Raw genomic sequence first — 19,488 nt, forward strand, 5'->3', positions numbered from 1 at the left:
AGACAACGAGGCATTGATTAAATAGAGTCAAAGGAGAGAAAATTGATTTATTTGCTATGTGCAAAGAAGGTTAAGGCTGGGTTCACACTGTGCATTTTTGTTGCATTTTTAACAAACATTGTTTTGTTTTGATAAACTCCCATGTCTCCCAATGTGAGTTAATCAACCAAAAGAAAAAAACGCATGGTAATAAAGCAACAAAAATGAACTATGCGAACCCAGCCTAAAGACCCTTTTACACGGGCCGATTATTGGACAACGATCAGCGATGAATGAGCAAATGGTCATTCATCAGCTGATTGTATATTTTATGCTGCAAGAAATATTATCGTTGTCGGCAGCACATCTCTCTGTGTAAACAGGGAGACGCGCTGCCGACATGATAGAAATGTATGAGGACGAGCGATTGGAGCAACGAGCGCTCGTCCCCATACTAGCTCCTTGTGAAAGGAGCAAATAAGCGCCAATCAACGACCTGCATCGTTGATCGGCGCTCGTTTACACGGCCCATGTCGGAGCCGTATACGAGGACCCTAAGTCCATGTTTGACTCAACTAAGCATTATAAATAGCAACAATTGACAGGTTTTATAGACAATCCTTCAATTATGATTTATCTCTTATCTGTATATGTGATCTGTCCAAGTGAGACAACAAATTACATAAGGTCATGCACCAAAATGTTTTTGATGGAATTCCTATATGTCGGGTGTTGCCGTCGTGCACCAATCACCTCTAATTTATCTTATCAGGTTTCATAGTTCATGAAAATTTGTGACTAGAAATCACAAAAGTTATTGTCTCACAGGCGCCTACGTGTACATGTATTAAAGGGGTTGTCCAGTCCCCAAAAAAATCGATGGCCTATCTTCAGGATAGGCCATCAATATCTGATCTGTCAGAGTCCGACTCCCAGCACCCCCGCCAATCAACTGTTTTGAAGGGGCCGCAGCACTTGTACAGTGCTGCTTACCCTTCATTTCCTCTACTGCCGACACACTTGTAGTGGCGGTTCGCAGTATTACAACCTTCTCGCATTGAAGTGAATGGGAGAAGGCTGAATACTGTGAACCGCAGCTGCACGTGTGTCGGCGATTCACAGTACGAGCAGATAAGTAAATGAAGGGGAAGTATCACTTGTACGAGAACTGCAGCCCTTTCAAAACAGCTGATCAGTGGGAGTCAGTGGCGTAGCTATAGGGGTCGCAGCGGTCGCGGTTGCGACCGGGCCCCTAAGCCTGGGGGGCCCACGGGCCCCCGTTGCCATACAGCATGTTTCCTAACTAAATCTTCTGTGCCGTGAAGCCGGCACTTCCTGGTTACGGTCACATGGTACACTTAGTGTACCATGTGACCGTGTTGTCATGTGACACGTCTTCCAGACAGAGCAGAAGAGTCGGTGCGAAGGAATCCAGGTAAGCTGCAGTGTAATGTAATGTATTGTGTTGTAATGTATTGTGTTGTGATGCCTTGTAATGTATTGTGTTGTTTGTGGTGGAGAGGGGTGGGGGGCGTTAAATCACAGGCCCCCCTCCTCCACCGCAAACTGCACAATACAACACAATACAGTATAGTATGAGAGCGGGGCTGCGGCTGTGTAATACAGTCACTGCCCCGCTCCTGTGTCCTGATATGTGCGCGCCGTCAGGATGATGCGATGCGGCCAGCGCTGCACTAATGATCTGCGGCACTGAAGACAGAACATGGCGGGCGCGCTACAAAACACCCCCATGTTCTGTCTTCGGTGCCTGAACCGCCGCTCATTAGTGCAGCGCCGGCCGCATCACCTCAGGCTGACCGCGCGTGCACTTCCTGTCAGGAGCGGGGCAATGGCTGTATTACACAGTCGCAGCCCCGCTCTATAACTGCGTAGATCAGAGAAACCTCTCATCTCCGCCGATATTCTCCTGAATGCTGCGATCAAAGCTGACTGCAGCATTCAAGGGGGATGCCCCTGGATCGCATCACAGGGAATTCCCTGTGACGCGATTGAGGGACATACCATATATGGGCAGACAGCCCAGGGTCCATTGAAGGACCCCAGGGCTGTCTTACCATATTTCCTGTTGTTAGGGCATACTGAGGTATGTCCTAACAACTGCCTGTGTACTATACATACACAGGCTAATGTACTGGCATATAGCTATAGGCCAGTACATTGAAGTTTAAAAATAAAGTAAAAACAAAGTAATGTTAAATAAAAAAATACACATACACCTTTTTTACAAAAAACATTAAAATAAGTCTCAATACATAAAACATACACATAATCGGTATTGGCGCGGCCGTAATAACCTTCACAACTTTTTTTCATCATTTATGATGTGTACTCTGTAAAAAAATAAAATAAAAATTGCTTTCTATCACTTAGGCCCCATTCACACGACCGTGCCCGCAATCACGGCCCGTGATTGCGGGCACGGCCGGCCGCAACCGCATATTCGGGCCGTGCTCCCATACAAAGTATGGGAGCACGGCCCACAAAATGCAAAAGAACGGAATGTGCCATCATTTTCGGAACATTTCTACGGCACGGACACCCATCCGTAGCACTACGGAAATGTGTCTGCGCTCAATGAAAGTGAATGGGTCCATTTTTGCAAAAATGGAGGTTATTTACGGTCGTGTGCATGGGGCCTAATTGTGAGGCACAATGTGCGATGATGAATTTAACCTCCATGTGCCTCACATTAATAGTAATTAACCCCATCATGTACCTTTCATATTAACCCATTATGACTGAGAAACATGATGGGGTTAATTACTATTAATGTGAGGCACATTCAAAATTCATCACACCTTGTGCCTCACATTAGAAAACGAAATAACTTTTTTTTTTTTTATTACTGTTAGCAAAGTAAACGAAGTATCGGTATCGAAGTCCAAATTTTGGTATCGTGACATCCCTACACTGTGGGTCGCGTCCTCCTGGGGGTTCGTGAGTCACTCACCGAGGTCCCGGTTCCAATCAATGCTGGAGCAAGGAGCTGACATCTCCTTGATCCAGCATTCACTATGCCCTGAGCGGCTCGACGCAGGCTGGCGGGATGTAGCGACATCATCGTGCCTGCCTGCGCTGAGTCACTCATAGCACAGACCGGAGTAGGCGAAGGATCCTCCACTCGACATGGGAACGGGGATAGGTAAGTAATTATGCTATTTTTATATTATGCACATATGGGGGCATTATACTGTATGGGGGGCTGATATTGCGGGGTGCGGGGGGGGAATTATACTGTATGGGGGGCTGATATGGGGAGCATTATACGGTATGGGGCTGTTATGGGGGGCATTATACGTTATGGGGCATTATACTGTGTGGGGGCAGCTATGGGAGCATTGTACTGTGTGGGGGCATTATACTATGGGGGCTGATGGGCAAGGCGTCTGGGCATAGGCGCTCGCAGGGGTCTGATGATGATGGTGGTGATGGGGAGGGGTAGGGGGGCCGAAGCTGAATTCTTGCACCCGGGCCCATGAGCCTTTAGCTATGCCCCTGGAGGGAGTGCTGGGAGTGGGACCCTGACCGATCATATATTGATGGCCTGGGGCTGGACAACCCCTTCAATAAGATAATGGAAAGCTAAGTAAGAATGAAACTAAAGACTTGGCAGCTTATTCTCAATAAACACAGGATGAATGACATGTCTGTCAAGCTGACTGCTTGTAAACAGCTTTATCCTTAGTCTTTGCCATATAAGAATTTTTATATTTAATTCAGGCTAGTTAATGTGAAAAATTATTGATAAATGCAATAGGAGACTACATGTCAAAGCGTTGTGGTTGGTGTGCAAACTGCAACATAGATAGATATGAAGTGGATAGATAGATAGATAGATAGATAGATAGATAGATAGATAGATAGATAGATAGATAGATAGATAGATAGATAGATAGATAGATAGATAGATAGATAGATAGATAGATAGATAGATAGATATGAAGTAGATATGAAGTAGATATGAGATAGATAGATGGATGGATAGATAGATATGAAGTCGATATGAGATAGATAGATAGATTTTTTATTATTTCCACAAAGCATTGGATTAGGGCCTCATTTACACGAGCGTGTGCGTTTTGCGCACGCAAAAAAACACAGCGTTTTGCGTGCGCAAAAGGCACTTGACAGCTCCGTGTGTCATCAGTGTATGATGCGCGGCTGCGTGATTTTCGCGCAGCCGCCATCATAGAGATGAGGCTAGTCGACGTCAGTCACTGTCCAGGGTGCTGAAAGAGTTAACTGATCGGCAGTAACTCTTTCAGCACCCTCGACAGTGAATTCCGATCACAATATACATCAACCTGTGAATAAAAAAAAGCCGTTCATACTTACCAAGAACTTCCGGTCTCCTGGCCGTTTCCTTGGTGACGCGTCCCTCTCTTGACATCCGGCCCCACCTCCCTGGATGAAGCGGCAGTCCATGTGACCGCTGCAGCCTGTGATTGGCTGCAGCCTGTGCTTGGCCTGTGATTGGCTGCAGCTGTCACTGAATCGTCATCCCGGGAGGTCAGACTGGAGGAAGAAGACAGGAGTTATCGGTAAATCAGAACATCTTTTTTTTTTTACACGTTCATGTATATTGTGATCGGAAGTCACTGTCCAGGGTGCTGAACCAGTTGAACTCTTTCAGCACCCTGGACAATGACTGTCTCCTGACGTCGCGTACCGGAACATTTTTTGCCGGGTTCGGTCAAAACGAGTTCGGCCGAACCCGGTGAAGTTCTGTTCGGTTCGGACGGTTCGCTCATCTCTAAGACACTCCGTTTGGATGTTAGTAAACAGAAAAGCACGTGGTGCTTTTCTGTTTACATTCAGAGTTTGACAGCTCTTGCGCGAATCACGCAGTTCGCACGGAAGTGCTTCCGTGCGACCTGCGTGGTTTTCACGCACCCATTGACTTCAATGGGTGCGTGATGCGCGAAAAACGCACGATTATAGAACATGTCGTGAGTTTTACGCAACGCACTCGCGCTGCGCAAAATTCACGCATTGTCTGCACTGCCCCATAGAGTAATATAGGTGCGTACGACACGCGTGAAAAGCACGCGCGTCGCACGCGCGTATATTACGCTCTTCTAAATGAGGCCTAAGTCCTGGTAGTTGGAGCTTGGGTGATATGTTATCTAGAAATGGCATGAATAATAATTTGTGAGAAATAATTTAAAAGTGGTAAGTAAAAGGTGGTGTTAGCAGAATGTCATTTGCTTTTTGGCAGCAGTAAGGATTGTCTGCTGCTTTAGGAAGAGGTGTAGATATGGGAACCCGGCTATTGCTCCAATTGTTACAATAGATTCCTAACTATCTCTAGTGGCAAAATAGAGGGATGTACACTGGACTAATACCTTGCAACCGCAGGCAGCTAGTGCTGGAGCCAGCGCTAGGCTTACTTTGTCCCCAACTCCTCCTGTAGAATGTTTGTCAACCAACAAAGCGCTCCATTCCTCTGGCCATTTGAGTACACAGCCGGAGGCCACCATTTCCCTTGTCAGCGTCAAGGTTTCTTCTGGGTTCATTCCTTGGAGACGGACCGCCATAAGCAGAGCCCCTGGAGGTAAAAACATACAATGTGCCATGTGTTCTGCATGATGGATGAATGTTCTTGATTTTTACATCAGAATTGGGTTACATCATAGAACTAAATAAGAGAGAACTTATTTTTTTCTTTTTTTTTCATTTATTTTATTCAGCTTTATTCATTTCTATTTTAAAGTCTTTGCTAAAAAGTGCATTGGTTTCACATCTCTTCAAAGAATATTTGTGGCTCTACCAGCAAGAAATGGTAGATCGTTGTCATGTCCTAAATCCCTCCTCAGTGAAAACATTCACTACCTTCATAGGATTTTCTGTAACTTTATGGATCTGTCTGTCACAGAGCAGGATAAGGAGAATACAGTACATTTATTTATTTTTTTTGAATTATATATTTTTTTATTTTTCATAAAGAACAAAACATACATGGTATCAATACAATACAGAGTATAAGCCGTGGCAGGGGTGGTATGGAGGTATAACATGGTGAATACCAAAAATATCACACATTCTACAATGAGCATCATAGGAAAAATCAGTCATGTCACGAAAAAAAAATCCCAACCAAGAACAAGTAATTTGGTAATATATGGACCCCATATTTTTCTATCGCTTAAGTAGACTCTGCTTTCAGAGAAGTAATAAAAAGAAATAAATAAAAAGAAAACTAGCAAACATATACAACATATACGACAAGACAATAGAAGGGGGAGGGGAGAAAGCAAAGAGATATCCTGGTTTGATCTGAATACATCAGTAAGAGGTTAGAACTAGTGTTATGTGGTTCAGGGCGGTCTAGATGAATCAAATACATCCCATGGTGACCAGACTTCATGCAGACATATTGTTCAAGGAGGCTGTCAAAGATTCCATTCTTCTAACCTCTCTTATTCTAGAATACAAGTCTGTCACTACAGGGGGACCAATTCTCTTCCACCGAGCTGCAATGAGACACTTAGCTGCAGTGAGCACATGTAGTAGTAGTCTAGAGGAAATTTTACGGAGCCCTTTCGGCGGTACATTAAGCAGAAAAGTTAGCGCTGACAATGGAACATAGACCCCCAACAGTGTATGAAGTAATCCCGCAACCTCCATCCAGAAGGGGCGGATCAATCGGCAGTCCCAAAATATATGAGGAAGCATCCCCCTATCGCTGCAGCACCTCCAACATCTATCCGAAACAAGAGGATATATGTGATGGAGAAAGTCCGGGGTATGATACCAATACATCAGAATTTTATATTGGTTCTCCGTGTAGGCGGCACAAAGAGAGGACTTCGTAGCTTGCGACCATATGATTTGCCACAGCGACAGGGGGATCTCCCTATCCATATAGGTCTCCCACTTAATCATATAGCTATGTTTGGGATTCTCATTACCTCCTGAAGAGGAGAGGATACTGTATATTTCAGAGATTAGACCACTAGTGGAGGTGATAGTCTTGCAGAGAATTTCGAAGGGCGTAGGTTTAGAGAAACTGCTATCACCAGGAAGAGAATTGGCGTAGTGGGTGATCTGTAGATAGCTAAAGTATATGTTGGGTGGTAGGTTATATTTAGACTGCAGTGTCGAGAACGGTAAGACCGTTCTCGAGCATGGGTCCATGATGTCCGCAAAATAAAACAATCCAGCTCGTGACGATGGTTTAGTCATCCTCGCAGTGAGTCCGTCAGGTAGGGCCGGGTTAAATAAGAAAGAGGTCATTGGTGATTTGGGAGAGGACAAGGGATATAGGGCTTTAGCTAGCTTCCATATGTTCTTAGTGAACAACATGGGACCTAATAGGGGTTTTGGCCAAGCCTCCACCTTCCCAGACCACAGCAGCGAATTCGGGTGAGTGGGAGCGATCCACAACTTCTCAATCTCTGCCCATTTAGTATATGCCCACCTCGAAGTCCAACCAGGAATTCTACGGAGATGCATAGCTAGGTAGTATCGATATACATCAGGGACAGCTAGGCCGCCTGTTGCAGTGGTAGAAAGTAGGACTGATTTTGGTATTCTGTGGCGTTTCCCTGCCCAAATGTATTTCAATAAGGCTGATTGAAACCTACGAATTTCGCTACGTGGTATAGGCACCGGGAGGGTCTCCAAGAGATACAAATACTTTGGCAGAATAGTCATTTTAACTGCAGATATTCTACCAAAGAAGGACAGCGGAAGGGAAGACCATCTAGACAGTAGTGTGTTCATTTCCTGGAAGAAGGGGGAGAAGTTACGTTTATATAAGGAGGTGTATGTGCGGGTGATCTGGACACCTAAATATTTAATCGCCTCATCCTTCCATGTGTATTTAAATTCTGTTTGTAGTGTCGAAGTAAGCTGTGGGGGAATATTAAGTGGTAAGGCTTCCGTCTTAGAGTTATTAAGCTTATTAATCTTAGAATACAGTACATTTAACACTTCGATGTTCTAGGTGGAAACAAGGATATCAATGTTACTTACAGCCCAACCAGCATTGTATTCACAATACTCATGTAAGCTTTGTCAGGCAGAAATAGGTGTTTTTTTTCTAGTTTGAACAACTGTCCTTTCCTTATAATAGAGTGTCTCCTACTATATGGACAATCCATTGATTTCAATGGGAGCTGTGTATTGCTTAATTTCCCCTGAGATGGCGCAGCTGGAGATTTAAACATTGTTATCGGACCCCTCTGGAAAAAAGGGCTTTTAAGAGCGGGCAACCCCTTTAATAAAGAAAGGTACGGCTCTGTTCATCATTGCACATGTTTGAAATCACTTTGTGAAATATGAAGAGTTTCCAGATGCCCTAGAAACTTATTATTCTCCCCTACACAAACAGATTCTCTCCTCATCATTATATAGAGCAATAAGAAATAAATGATGGTGAGTAAAAAATAATGTAATGGATGAATCAAATGGACTTTGTAACCGTTCCTTTGAATCCACTAACCAGAGTTTTAGGTGACAATAAATGTATTCTAGCTACAAAGTTCCATGATGCCATTTTAATTGCGTTCTTCATTGCTAGAAAAGAAATGGCCAAGTCTTGGCTGTCAAATCAACCACCAGTACATGAAGTTTGGAAACATTTGACTGAATATGTCCAAATTGCAAACATTTTTTTTATGGTTTAGCTCAATGGAGTCTGATATCATGTATCTTGTTTTGCAATGTGCTTGTGCTAAAATAAAAGGGGGAAAATGGACTTTGTAATCATGTAAGGCACAGTTCAGACTTTTTTTTATTATTAGAGATGAACGCATCTATTCTACAGGAATCGCATTCGGTCCGAATTTCCCAAAAGGCCCGGATTTAGCAAAATCTGAAACTTTTTGGTTTTGCGGCACATCAAAATGCCGGCTGCCATAATGCCTTGCCCACAGAACAGTCAATCATGTGGGGTATAGGTGGATGATATGACTAATGCTGGTGTTATAGAATCACTGGTTGAGCAATTCCCAGGGTGGAAGTTTATGGAATTGCTATGTGAACGATTCCCCTAAGGGCATGACCACACATGGCGGAATTCCTCCGCAACTGTCCGCATCAATGCCGCACAGAATCTGCGTTGCAGATTCTGCAGCGGATCTGCACAAAATGTGCAGAAAATTGATGCGGACTGGCCGCTGCGGACTGCAGGAAAAGTGCTTCTCTTCTCCCTATTCAGTGCAGGATAGAGAGAAGGGACAGCACTTTCCCTAGTGAAAGTCAAAGAAATTCATACTTACCGCCCGTTGTCTTGGTGACGCGTCCCTCTTTCGGCATCCGGCCCGACCTCCCTGGATGACGCTCCAGTCCATGTGACCGCTGCAGCCTGTGCTTGGCCTGTGATTGGCTGCAGCCGTCTCTTACACTGAAACGTCATCCTGGGAGGCCGGACTGTAGACAGACGCAGGGAGTTCTCGGTAAGTATGAACTTATATTTTTTTTTACAGATACATGTATATTGAGATCGGTAGTCACTGTCCCGGGTGCAGAAACAGTTACTGCCGATCGCGTAACTCTTTCAGCACCCTGGACAGTGACTATTTACAGACGTCTCCTAGCAACGCTCCCGTCATTACGGGAGCCCCATTGACTTCCTCAGTCTGGCTGTAGACCTAGAAATACATAGGTCCAGCCAGAATGAAGAAATGTCATGGTAGTAAAAACAATACGCTCCGCAGCACACATAAGATCTGCGGACTTCATTGCGGAATTTTGACTCTCCATTGAAGTCAATGGAGAAATTCCGCCATGAGTCCGCAACCAGTCCGCCACTGCTCCGCAACAGACAGAGCATGCTGCGGACACCAAATTCCGCTCCGCAGCCTATGCTCCGCAGCGGAATTGTACGCATCGTGTAAACGAACACTGCTAAATTAAAGTGAAAGTCAATGGAGAAACGGCTCCGCTGCGGATTAACGCTGCGGAGTGTCCGCAGCGGAATTTAAGTGAAATTCCGCTATGTGTGAACCCGCCCAAAGGCTGCTGGAGAATGTGAGGAATGAGCATGCAAGTAAATCTGCAACCCCAAATCTGTCAGAACTCTGATCAACAGAGTCTAAGGCTACTCTATGGTTTTTGCCAGAGTCCACCGCAAGGCAGGTTGGATTTTGCAGCATAGAACTCAGGTTGTTTTAACAGTGTTCGGTGTTGGATAAGAGGTGCAATGCAGGCAACACCAGAACAAATAACAAGATAGCCAGAGGGTAAACAGAAAGTCCAAATAACAAAGCTAGGGGATGTCAGGAATAGCAGAGGTCAGTACCAGCCGGGAGCAGAAAGTCCAAATCAGTAAGCAAAGGGTAATCCAGAGACAAGCCGAGGTCCAGTTTCAAAAATTTCAAACAGTCAAAGGTACAGGGTATAGTCAGAAGCTTGATCAAACACATTCAGCAAGGAAATTCACAAGCAAAGAAAACAGAACCAACCCAGCCTTAAATACTCCACACTTCAATCAGGTAGGAAGAAAGACAAGGAAGTGGGATAGGCTCAACAAATAAAACCAAAACTGCCAAGAAGCTAGACTAGTAGTCATGGTAATCTTAAGGGGATGGGCATTTCCTAACAGCTGGCTTGGCGTTAAGAGCTTGAAAGGGGTTGGATACAGTCCTAGAAGACATCAGAGAATCAGTTACGAGTTTTCCAGGCAATCGGGGCACTTGTGATTTGCAGTGAATTAATTCGGATCGAATCAGATGACTGATTTGATAGAATTGGACCTGAAAAAAATGCATTCATCTCTATTTATTATTTATGCTGCTGTCAACTAGGTGGTAGGGTCCATCCCTGACTTTGCAATAGAGCCCTTTGAATTCTAGTTATGCCTCTTGGCAGGATAAAAAAAACTTGCTGCAAAAAAATGAATAAATAGCATACAGACATGTTTGAAGCATGATAATGTGTACTGTGTGAATGCCTCTACATATAATGGAGCATTTTTGAAGGTTTATAATGTCTTTCATTGAATTGCACTCCACTATTTCCATTACAATTGTTATCGGTCTGTTTACCTAGCTGGCTATCTTGAGCTTGGCCAGTCATTGTTGCTTTTACCACATGTCTGATCTCCTGTTCGGACAGTGCCAAGCCATCACGTTTCTTTGCAATTACATCAGCAATGCGAAACTGGAAAACATCTTAGAAAGACAACAGAGAATAACAAATGACAATCTCAGAGAGGAAGGTGATAGAAAGTATTTTTATTATATATTATTACATACATTATTTTTCCCTTTACTTATTATTGTCAAGAAATGTTAGAAAAGATCTCCATTGCTCTCATGCCACATTAACTAAGCGAATACTATCAAACCCATACAGTTTGCGCCACTAACAAGGCGCTGCAATGGCAGATAACTACGGTACTAAATGATAGAAGCATCAACACAATAGTTTCTTCTAAACTAAAATCTTCCTTGCATAGAAATATCTTGCTTACTATAAATATAAACCCTAGTGGATCCCACATTAGTTTGGTTGATTAAATCTCTCATAGCTTTTTCCCCATCCTGTTGCTCCATTTATAGACTACAGGCTGCCGTACCATACACAGCAGCCTATAGTCTGTTAAAGAGGCTCTGTCACCAGATTTTGCAGCCCCTATCTGCTATTGCAGGTGATCGGCGCTGCAATGTAGATTACAGTAACGTTTTTATTTTTAAAAAACGAGCATTTTTGGCCAAGTTATGACCATTTTTGTAGTTATGCAAATGAGGCTTGCAAAAGTCCAAGTGGGTGTGTTTAAAAGTAAAAGTCCAAGTGGGCGTGTATTATGTGCGTACATTTTAATACTTTTACTAGCTGGGCGTTCTGATGAGAAGTATCATCCACTTCTCTTCACAACGCCCAGCTTCTGGCAGTGCAGACACAGCCGTGTTCTCGAGAGATCACGCTGTGTCGTCACTCACAGGTCCTGCATCGTGTCAGACGAGCGGGGACACATCGGCACCAGAGGCTACAGATGATTCTGCAGCAGCATCAGCGTTTGCAGGTAAGTAGCTACATCGACTTACCTGCTAACGCCGATGCTGCTGCAGAATCAACTGAAGCCTCTGGTGCCGATGTGTCCGATACGATGCAGGACCTGTGAGTGACGTCACAGATCTGCACTGCCAGAAGCTGGGCGTTCTGAAGAGAAGTGGATGATACTTCTCATCAGAACGGCCAGCTAGTAAAAGTAGTAAACACGCCCCGATGTACGCACATAATACACGCCCACTTGGACTTTTACTTTTAAACACACCCACTTGGACTTTTGCAAGCCTCATTTGCATAACTACAAAAATGGTCATAACTTGGCCAAAAATGCTCGTTTTTTAAAAATAAAAACGTTACTGTAATCTACATTGCAGCGCCGATCACAGGCAATAGCAGATAGGGGCTGCAAAATCTGGTGACAGAGCCTCTTTAAGATATCAGGGTAACCACTGGGAATCTGAATATTAGGGAATTGCTGATAATTTATGTCTCTAAAAATGTATATAGAGTAATAAAATAGAATGCAGGCATAACAATATATGAATAAGCAGAGGGAAAAGTAGAACAAACGTTTTAATAAAGTGGTTCCCAATTTTTCCCAGATCAACTGTATACTTATAGCAACCAAGCCTTGTTTGCTCATGTGAATATCACACATTTTCTTTAAGGGTTTAAGTTAGCTACTAGGTTTATGACAATCATATTTATTATATTAGCTTTGACATTTGTGTAACAATATTAAGTGCAAAATTATTAAGCAGATTTTTCCCAACTCCACTCATACCGTACAGTCTACACATAAACCGTATACTTTATAAATATATTTGTTCAAACCTGGCGTTAAGGGGTGCCATGTAGAAAGGAGGGAACAAGCCCTTGTGCCTACACCACCTGAGGATATGGGGGACTCCACCCTCCCTGTCCAGGTTGCTTCTTCTGCTCTGCTCAGCATTGTCTAGTTGCGCCCCTGGCAGTTTTTAACTATATAGATAGTGTATATGATGCTCATCTCTGGGACCTCCATCTCAGGAAAACCGGGATAACCTGATGGCTGTTTGGCAATCCTATCCAGCGGAGAAATGGTGGAAAGATGGCTACTTGTGTGTGTGGCTCTCGGTCATGCGCATATGCAGCCACCTCTCCTTTATATGGCTGTGATAGGGGGTAAGGTGGGGTTTTGGTTCTATAGGTGAGATTGGGGTATCCACCAATCTCCTCTGCACAGGCTCCTTAGTAGTGGAATGTCCTACCTCTATATCTGGTAACACTGTAATTTTAATCATACCTTCACCTCCAGGAACTGATATGGATGACATCTGAAAAACAAGAGGAAACAAATGACAGTTATTATCCTTCACTGCATAAGGAGATATATTTTCTCAACTGTGAATGTAGCTTTTGCTGTTGGTTTGTACCGGTAGAACATTTTAATGATCTCTGTGTAACATGGGATATAAGGTAACACAGTCCTATGGAAAGATATTACACATATGTCCTCGTACCACTCTGACAACTGATTGCAGCTAGTATTTAGAAAGCTGCATGGTGCTGTATTACGGCTGTCCAATAATTACTATGGTAAACTTAAGCCCTCCAAAATCGTAGCAGTTAAACCCCTTGGAGACACAGATAATTTTGTCTTTTTCGTTTTAGATTTTCCATTGTCGCATTCTAAGAGGCATAACTTTGTATTTATTTTATTGGGTGCTTGTTTTTTGTGGGACGAGTTGTAGTTTTTAATGACATAATTGAATGTACCCTATAATGTACTGGAAAACCGAGAAAAACAGCGATTCCTCCATTGTCTTTTGGGATTTGTATTTACGGTGTTCATCGTGCAGTAAAAATGACATGTTTACTTTATTTTGTGGGTCACTACAATTACGACAATACCAAATTAATATCGTTTTTTTTTATATTTTACTAGTTTTACAAAGAAAAAACTATTTGCTGAAAAACATATATTTTTGTGTCGCCGTAGTCTGAGAGTTATACATTTTTTATTTTTCCTTCAATTTAGCAATTTCAGGGCTTGTTTTTTTGCGACAAGATTGTTTTTATTGGTATCATTTTGTAGTTCATGCGACTTTATGGTCACTTTTTATTCTATGTTTTTGGAGAACCGAGGTAACAAAAAAACAGCAAAGCTTGCATTGAGATTTTTTTTCCCTACAGCGTTCATACGGCGGGTAAAATAACTTGACATTTTAATAATTCAGACTTTTATGAACGCGGCTATACCAATTATGTTTACTTTTTTTATTGCTTACATAATTTTGGGTGAAAGATGGAAAAAATATTAGTTATTAGAATTGTTTTATGTTTATTAAAGATTGGGTGGGAGGCTGGTGACGTGGATTGTTCAATGGGAGTCGAGGGGATTAGCGGCAGGCTAATTTGTGTTTTGTTTTTTTCATTAGATGATAGTTGTTTTTTTCTATTGTTTGTTTAATGTTAGTAGACTTCCACTATAATATTCTACCATTATCAAAATACGTACTAACAGGTCAAAATCACTGGTTAGGTGCAACCAAAACGATGTCAAAGCACCTCCAAGGTATATGTACAACGTTATATTTTATAATACAGGTGAGACACTGCGATGACACATCACTAACTTATGCCTTTTTGTGTTACTGCCTGGTGCACATATGTTTGTTTCAATTGTGCACTTTATACAACATACCCGTGGTAATATTATCATCTGTGAGTGGTCCACACATACATTGTTTTTTAGATCCTTGCTATTTTTTAAAAAGGTCTTTTTTGTGTATGATATTATATTAAATAAAATTTTGTACTTATTTCTATTATTTGTGGTGCTGTGACTCCTTGTCCTCAATTTTTTTCGCTTAATATTCTACCATTGCTTGGTATAAACCATTTGTTTTCATGTTTTGCTAAGGTGTGTACATTTAATAACGCATGTAATATGAATGTGGATATTGTTATGCTGTTAAATGATGAAAATTAATAAAAACAGTTCATAAAAAAATGTCATTAAAAAATGTTTACTTTATTTTTTAATCCACCGTATGAATTGCCTCTATCTGTGCTCTACTATTAAGCCTTGACTCTGGCAAGGCTTAATAATAGATCACAGGAGGCAGACCTGGAGGCATTTAATAGGCCATAGCAACCGATTGGCAACCCGCGATTTCATCACGAGGGGAGGTGATCATGGGACAGAAGGAGCCTCCTTCCTCTGTCTATCCGCTCAAACACCACGGTCGCTATTGACCGTGGCATCTAACCAGTGAACTTACGTCCTGCCCATTTCACCTATTTATTCCTGTGGTTTATGTATAAAATACAGTTTACTGTGTGAACATCCTAATGAAATGTTCTGTTTATGTTTCTGCTTGTCTACTTTTATCACTTTATATACTAAAGAACTGCAACAAGTAGACTGGTTTGTGAGGAAGACCACACACTCTGTTTTGGGGTTATATGACTGCTTGGAATTATATGCATTGCGTTGCAGCCGTCTTGATGTTTGAAAAATGCTGCGTTGAAACCTATTGTCCCACAAGATAGTGCACCAGCTTTAAAAAAAATAAAAATAAAAAAAAGGGTAAAACAAATCCGTAGTTAAAGAGTATCTGCACTTTCAAAAAAACCTTTGATATGTCATAGAGATATTTCAGAAGTTTTGATCGGTGGGGGTCCAGGTACTCAGACTCCCACCGATGGCTGAAACGAAGGTGCAGAAACGCTGAGCCAAGCTCTACACCTCCTGCTGTGATCTACACTCCTCATTAGACTTAATACGAGCTTATAGATGTTCTATGAGAGCCCGTCTTCAGCCTTAAAAGGAGCGCCGATCACAGGCGAAGGTCCAGAGCACTCGGGTTAGAGTTTTGGCACCTTCATTTCAGCAATTGGTGAACACCTGAAACCCCACCGATTAAAACTTCTTATATGTCTCTATGACATGTCAAACGTTGTCTCTTAAAAGTGCAGTTTCTCTTTAAATATGTGTCCCTGTCCTGCTATCTGCATAATGACATATTTACACCAAAATATCTGTCCTACAGTAACCCCTTTAAATCTCATCAATCACCTTCTACTTGTTTCTCCTGTATCAGATAAACTTTACAAGCAGATGATTTCACAGCTGCAAATCCACCATATACTTTACTATCCTTTTATGCCCTGCTAACAGTGGCAAATCTGCCTGATCCTCAGTAGCAGTCTGTGTAAATTTCCCAAATGCCACCTTGCTATCCATTGTCACTGTGACCACTCACACACAGCGTAAATATAAAGGTGTGGAAATCCTCATGCAACATATGCTGATTTCATTGTGGATGTTGTGATTAATTTATCTGCGGATTTCATCCATTACATTATAATCAATGTAACATTCTGGAAAACCCTTTTAAATCTTTACATGTGGCATTGTTTCTGTATTGTGATAGCTCTCTGAGTTAAAATAATGTAGTAGGTTCACCCGTATTCACTTTCCCATTTGCATAAGGAAATTCCATGAGCTCCCCTTTTAGTGATCATGTAGAGCGCTCATGAAACGGTCTGCCTGATGACAGAGAGGACTGTGCGGCAGTTTCATCACAGCCGCAGTCTTCGATATCCCTTTACCCTTCTCTGATCTCTATTCCCTTCTCTGATCGCTATTCCATTCTCTGATCGCTATTCCCTTCTCTGATCTCTATTCCCTTCTCTGATCGCTATTCCCTTCTCTGATCGCTATTCCCTTCTCTGATCGCTATTCCCTTCTCTGATCGCTATTCCCTTCTCTGATCGCTATTTCCTTCTCTGATCGCTATTCCCTTCTCTGATCTCTATTCCCCTCTCTGATCGCTATTCCCTTCTCTGATCGTTATTCCCTTCTCTGATCGCTATTCCCTTCTCTGATCGCTATTCAATTCTCTGATCGCTATTCCCTTCTCTGATCTCTATTCCCTTCTCTGATTGCTATTCCCTTCTCTGATCGTTATTCCCTTCTCTGATCTCTATTCCCTTTTCTGATCACTATTCCCTTCTCTGATCGCTATTCCCTTCTCTGATCGCTATTCCCTTCTCTGACCGCTATTCCCTTCTCTGATCTCTATTCCCTTCTCTGATCGCTATTCCCTTCTCTGATCGCTATTCCCTTCTCTGATCGCTATTCCCTTCTCTGATCGCTATTCCCTTCTCTGATCGCTATTTCCTTCTCTGATCGCTATTCCCTTCTCTGATCCCTATTCCCCTCTCTGATCGCTATTCCCTTCTCTGATCGTTATTCCCTTCTCTGATCGCTATTCCCTTCTCTGATCGCTATTCAATTCTCTGATCGCTATTCCCTTCTCTGATCTCTATTCCCTTCTCTGATTGCTATTCCCTTCTCTGATCGTTATTCCCTTCTCTGATCTCTATTCCCTTTTCTGATCACTATTCCCTTCTCTGATCGCTATTCCCTTCTCTGATCGCTATTCCCTTCTCTGACCGCTATTCCCTTCTCTGATCTCTATTCCCTTCTCTGATCGCTATTCCCTTCTCTGATCGCTATTCCCTTCTTTGATCGCTATTCCCTTCTCTGATCGCTATTCCCTTCTCTGATCGCTATTTCCTTCTCTGATCGCTATTCCCTTCTCTGATCCCTATTCCCCTCTCTGATCGCTATTCCCTTCTCTGATCGTTATTCCCTTCTCTGATCGCTATTCCCTTCTCTGATCGCTATTCAATTCTCTGATCGCTATTCCCTTCTCTGATCTCTATTCCCTTCTCTGATTGCTATTCCCTTCTCTGATCGTTATTCCCTTCTCTGATCTCTATTCCCTTTTCTGATCACTATTCCCTTCTCTGATCGCTATTCCCTTCTCTGATCGCTATTCCCTTCTCTGACCGCTATTCCCTTCTCTGATCTCTATTCCCTTCTCTGACCGCTATTTCCTTCTCTGATCGCTATTCGCTTCACTGATCGCTATGATTGGTACAAGTCAGGAAGAGGAAGCTGAATACAGTCAGTGTTCAGCTTCCTGTCAAAGGACAAGACAGGAGCCTGGTGGGCTAAATAACCCACTGGACACCAGATATGAAGCATTAACCTCTTCACTATCCTAGATCACTAGGGATGCAGACATTCTAAAAATAAAAAAAGTGTTTCCCAGAAACCGCGCCCAGGGAATGGGGCTTAAATGTTTCTGGGGAAAAAAGCAAATCCTTTTTTTCTAATCCTGGACAACCCCTTTAACCCCTTCACTGCCCTACACCACCTTGATTATTTTTATAAACCCCTACAATAGGCCACCAGTAAAACTAGCATTAACCCCTTCACTGCCCTAGTCACCTAGGGAAGCTAGATTTAACCTCTCCATTATTCTAAACCACCAGGGAAGTTGTCATTAACCCCTTAACTGCCTTAGACCATGTCATATTTAATCCCTTTACTTCCCTAGCCCATTTGTGTTGTTATCTTTTACCCCTTGATTAAACTAGACCAGCAGTCATATTATTGCCCCTTCACCTGGGAGGCCTCCACATCTTGTCTTGTTAGGGAGCCCAGACATTTTCCGGGCTGCCGTAATTTATCTGGATGATGTATACAATATTTACCTGAAGTTTTATAGTGTTTAGATTTTAAACACTATGCTGTATAAATCTAATTATATGGATGCTGTATAACACTATTTATCTTGACGCTATGTGGCACAGTGTATCTGGCTGCTGTACGGATAATTATTTGGCTGCTATATGGCAATATTTATTTGATGCTGTTGTGGATCGCCCAGCTTAGAGGGAACAGTGCCCAGGTCTTTTACTGCCCAGCTTACTATTTACAAAGGCTTAGTGGCAACGTTTCCTGCATCTCTTTGAAAAAACAAATAAACAAATTTCATTGGGATATCATGAGTTTTACGCAAGACAAACTCAGATCTGCTACACGTGTATGTAATGCATTGAACTCTAAAATACGTGTAAAGGAAAAAAGGCTTTAGAGAAGAGACTGGCACTATATGCTGCCTGTGTCGGTGTATAACTTTCTTTGTTATGCTGTAATATGACTCATAACACATTACAATGAGCATAATGTCTATTCTTGATCACATAAATAAACTCACCTCAGATCTCCAGGTCGACTATCTTTAAATATATGAAGTCTCTGCCTTAGTCGTGCCAGGATGTGCCCCCTCCCTGCTTCCTTTTTTATGGGCACGTCTCTGATCAAGCTCTTGTGTGTGGGTTTTCTCTTCAGTGCAGGGTTCTTTTCAAGCAAACAGCTCACTGCTCTTTACTTGCAGCTGCTCCTGTGTTGTGTTGTCAAACCCACTTTTTTTTCTGCCAGGTACAACTTCTGTAGAGTTCAGAACCCAGCTAGTTCCAAAGTATTTTTTTCTGATTTCTTCTTCACCCTGCATCCTCCGGATAGTGTAGTTGCAGATGAGATGATGACACTTGGGTTACTGTCCAATCAGGAGTTGGAAGATGAGGGGCGGACATTACTATCCCATCGTACTTATGTCACGTGTACTGTACTGTTTATATTAAAGGAGCCGGGGATAATTTAGCTTTTGCAATTACTGCGTATAT

General features: G+C 42.6%; 1 protein-coding gene across 1 annotated transcript in view; it reads right to left on the reverse strand.

Annotated features, from left to right (window-relative positions):
- Window positions 1-19,278, reverse strand: part of TYMP (thymidine phosphorylase) — a 44,929-nt gene extending 25,651 nt beyond the window's left edge. Inside the window, exons 1-4 of the mRNA XM_075855121.1 lie at window positions 19,020-19,278; window positions 13,244-13,274; window positions 10,992-11,117; window positions 5,346-5,548 (exon numbers count right to left, since the gene is read on the reverse strand). Of these exons, the coding sequence (XP_075711236.1) occupies window positions 5,346-5,548; window positions 10,992-11,117; window positions 13,244-13,274 (360 nt within the window). The 5' untranslated portion in view covers window positions 19,020-19,278. The remainder of the gene's footprint in view (window positions 1-5,345; window positions 5,549-10,991; window positions 11,118-13,243; window positions 13,275-19,019) is intronic.
- Between the last annotated feature and the right edge of the window lie 210 nt (window positions 19,279-19,488).

This window comes from Rhinoderma darwinii, chromosome 3 (assembly GCF_050947455.1).
Source record: "Rhinoderma darwinii isolate aRhiDar2 chromosome 3, aRhiDar2.hap1, whole genome shotgun sequence".
Classification (NCBI taxonomy): Eukaryota; Metazoa; Chordata; class Amphibia; order Anura; family Rhinodermatidae; genus Rhinoderma; species Rhinoderma darwinii.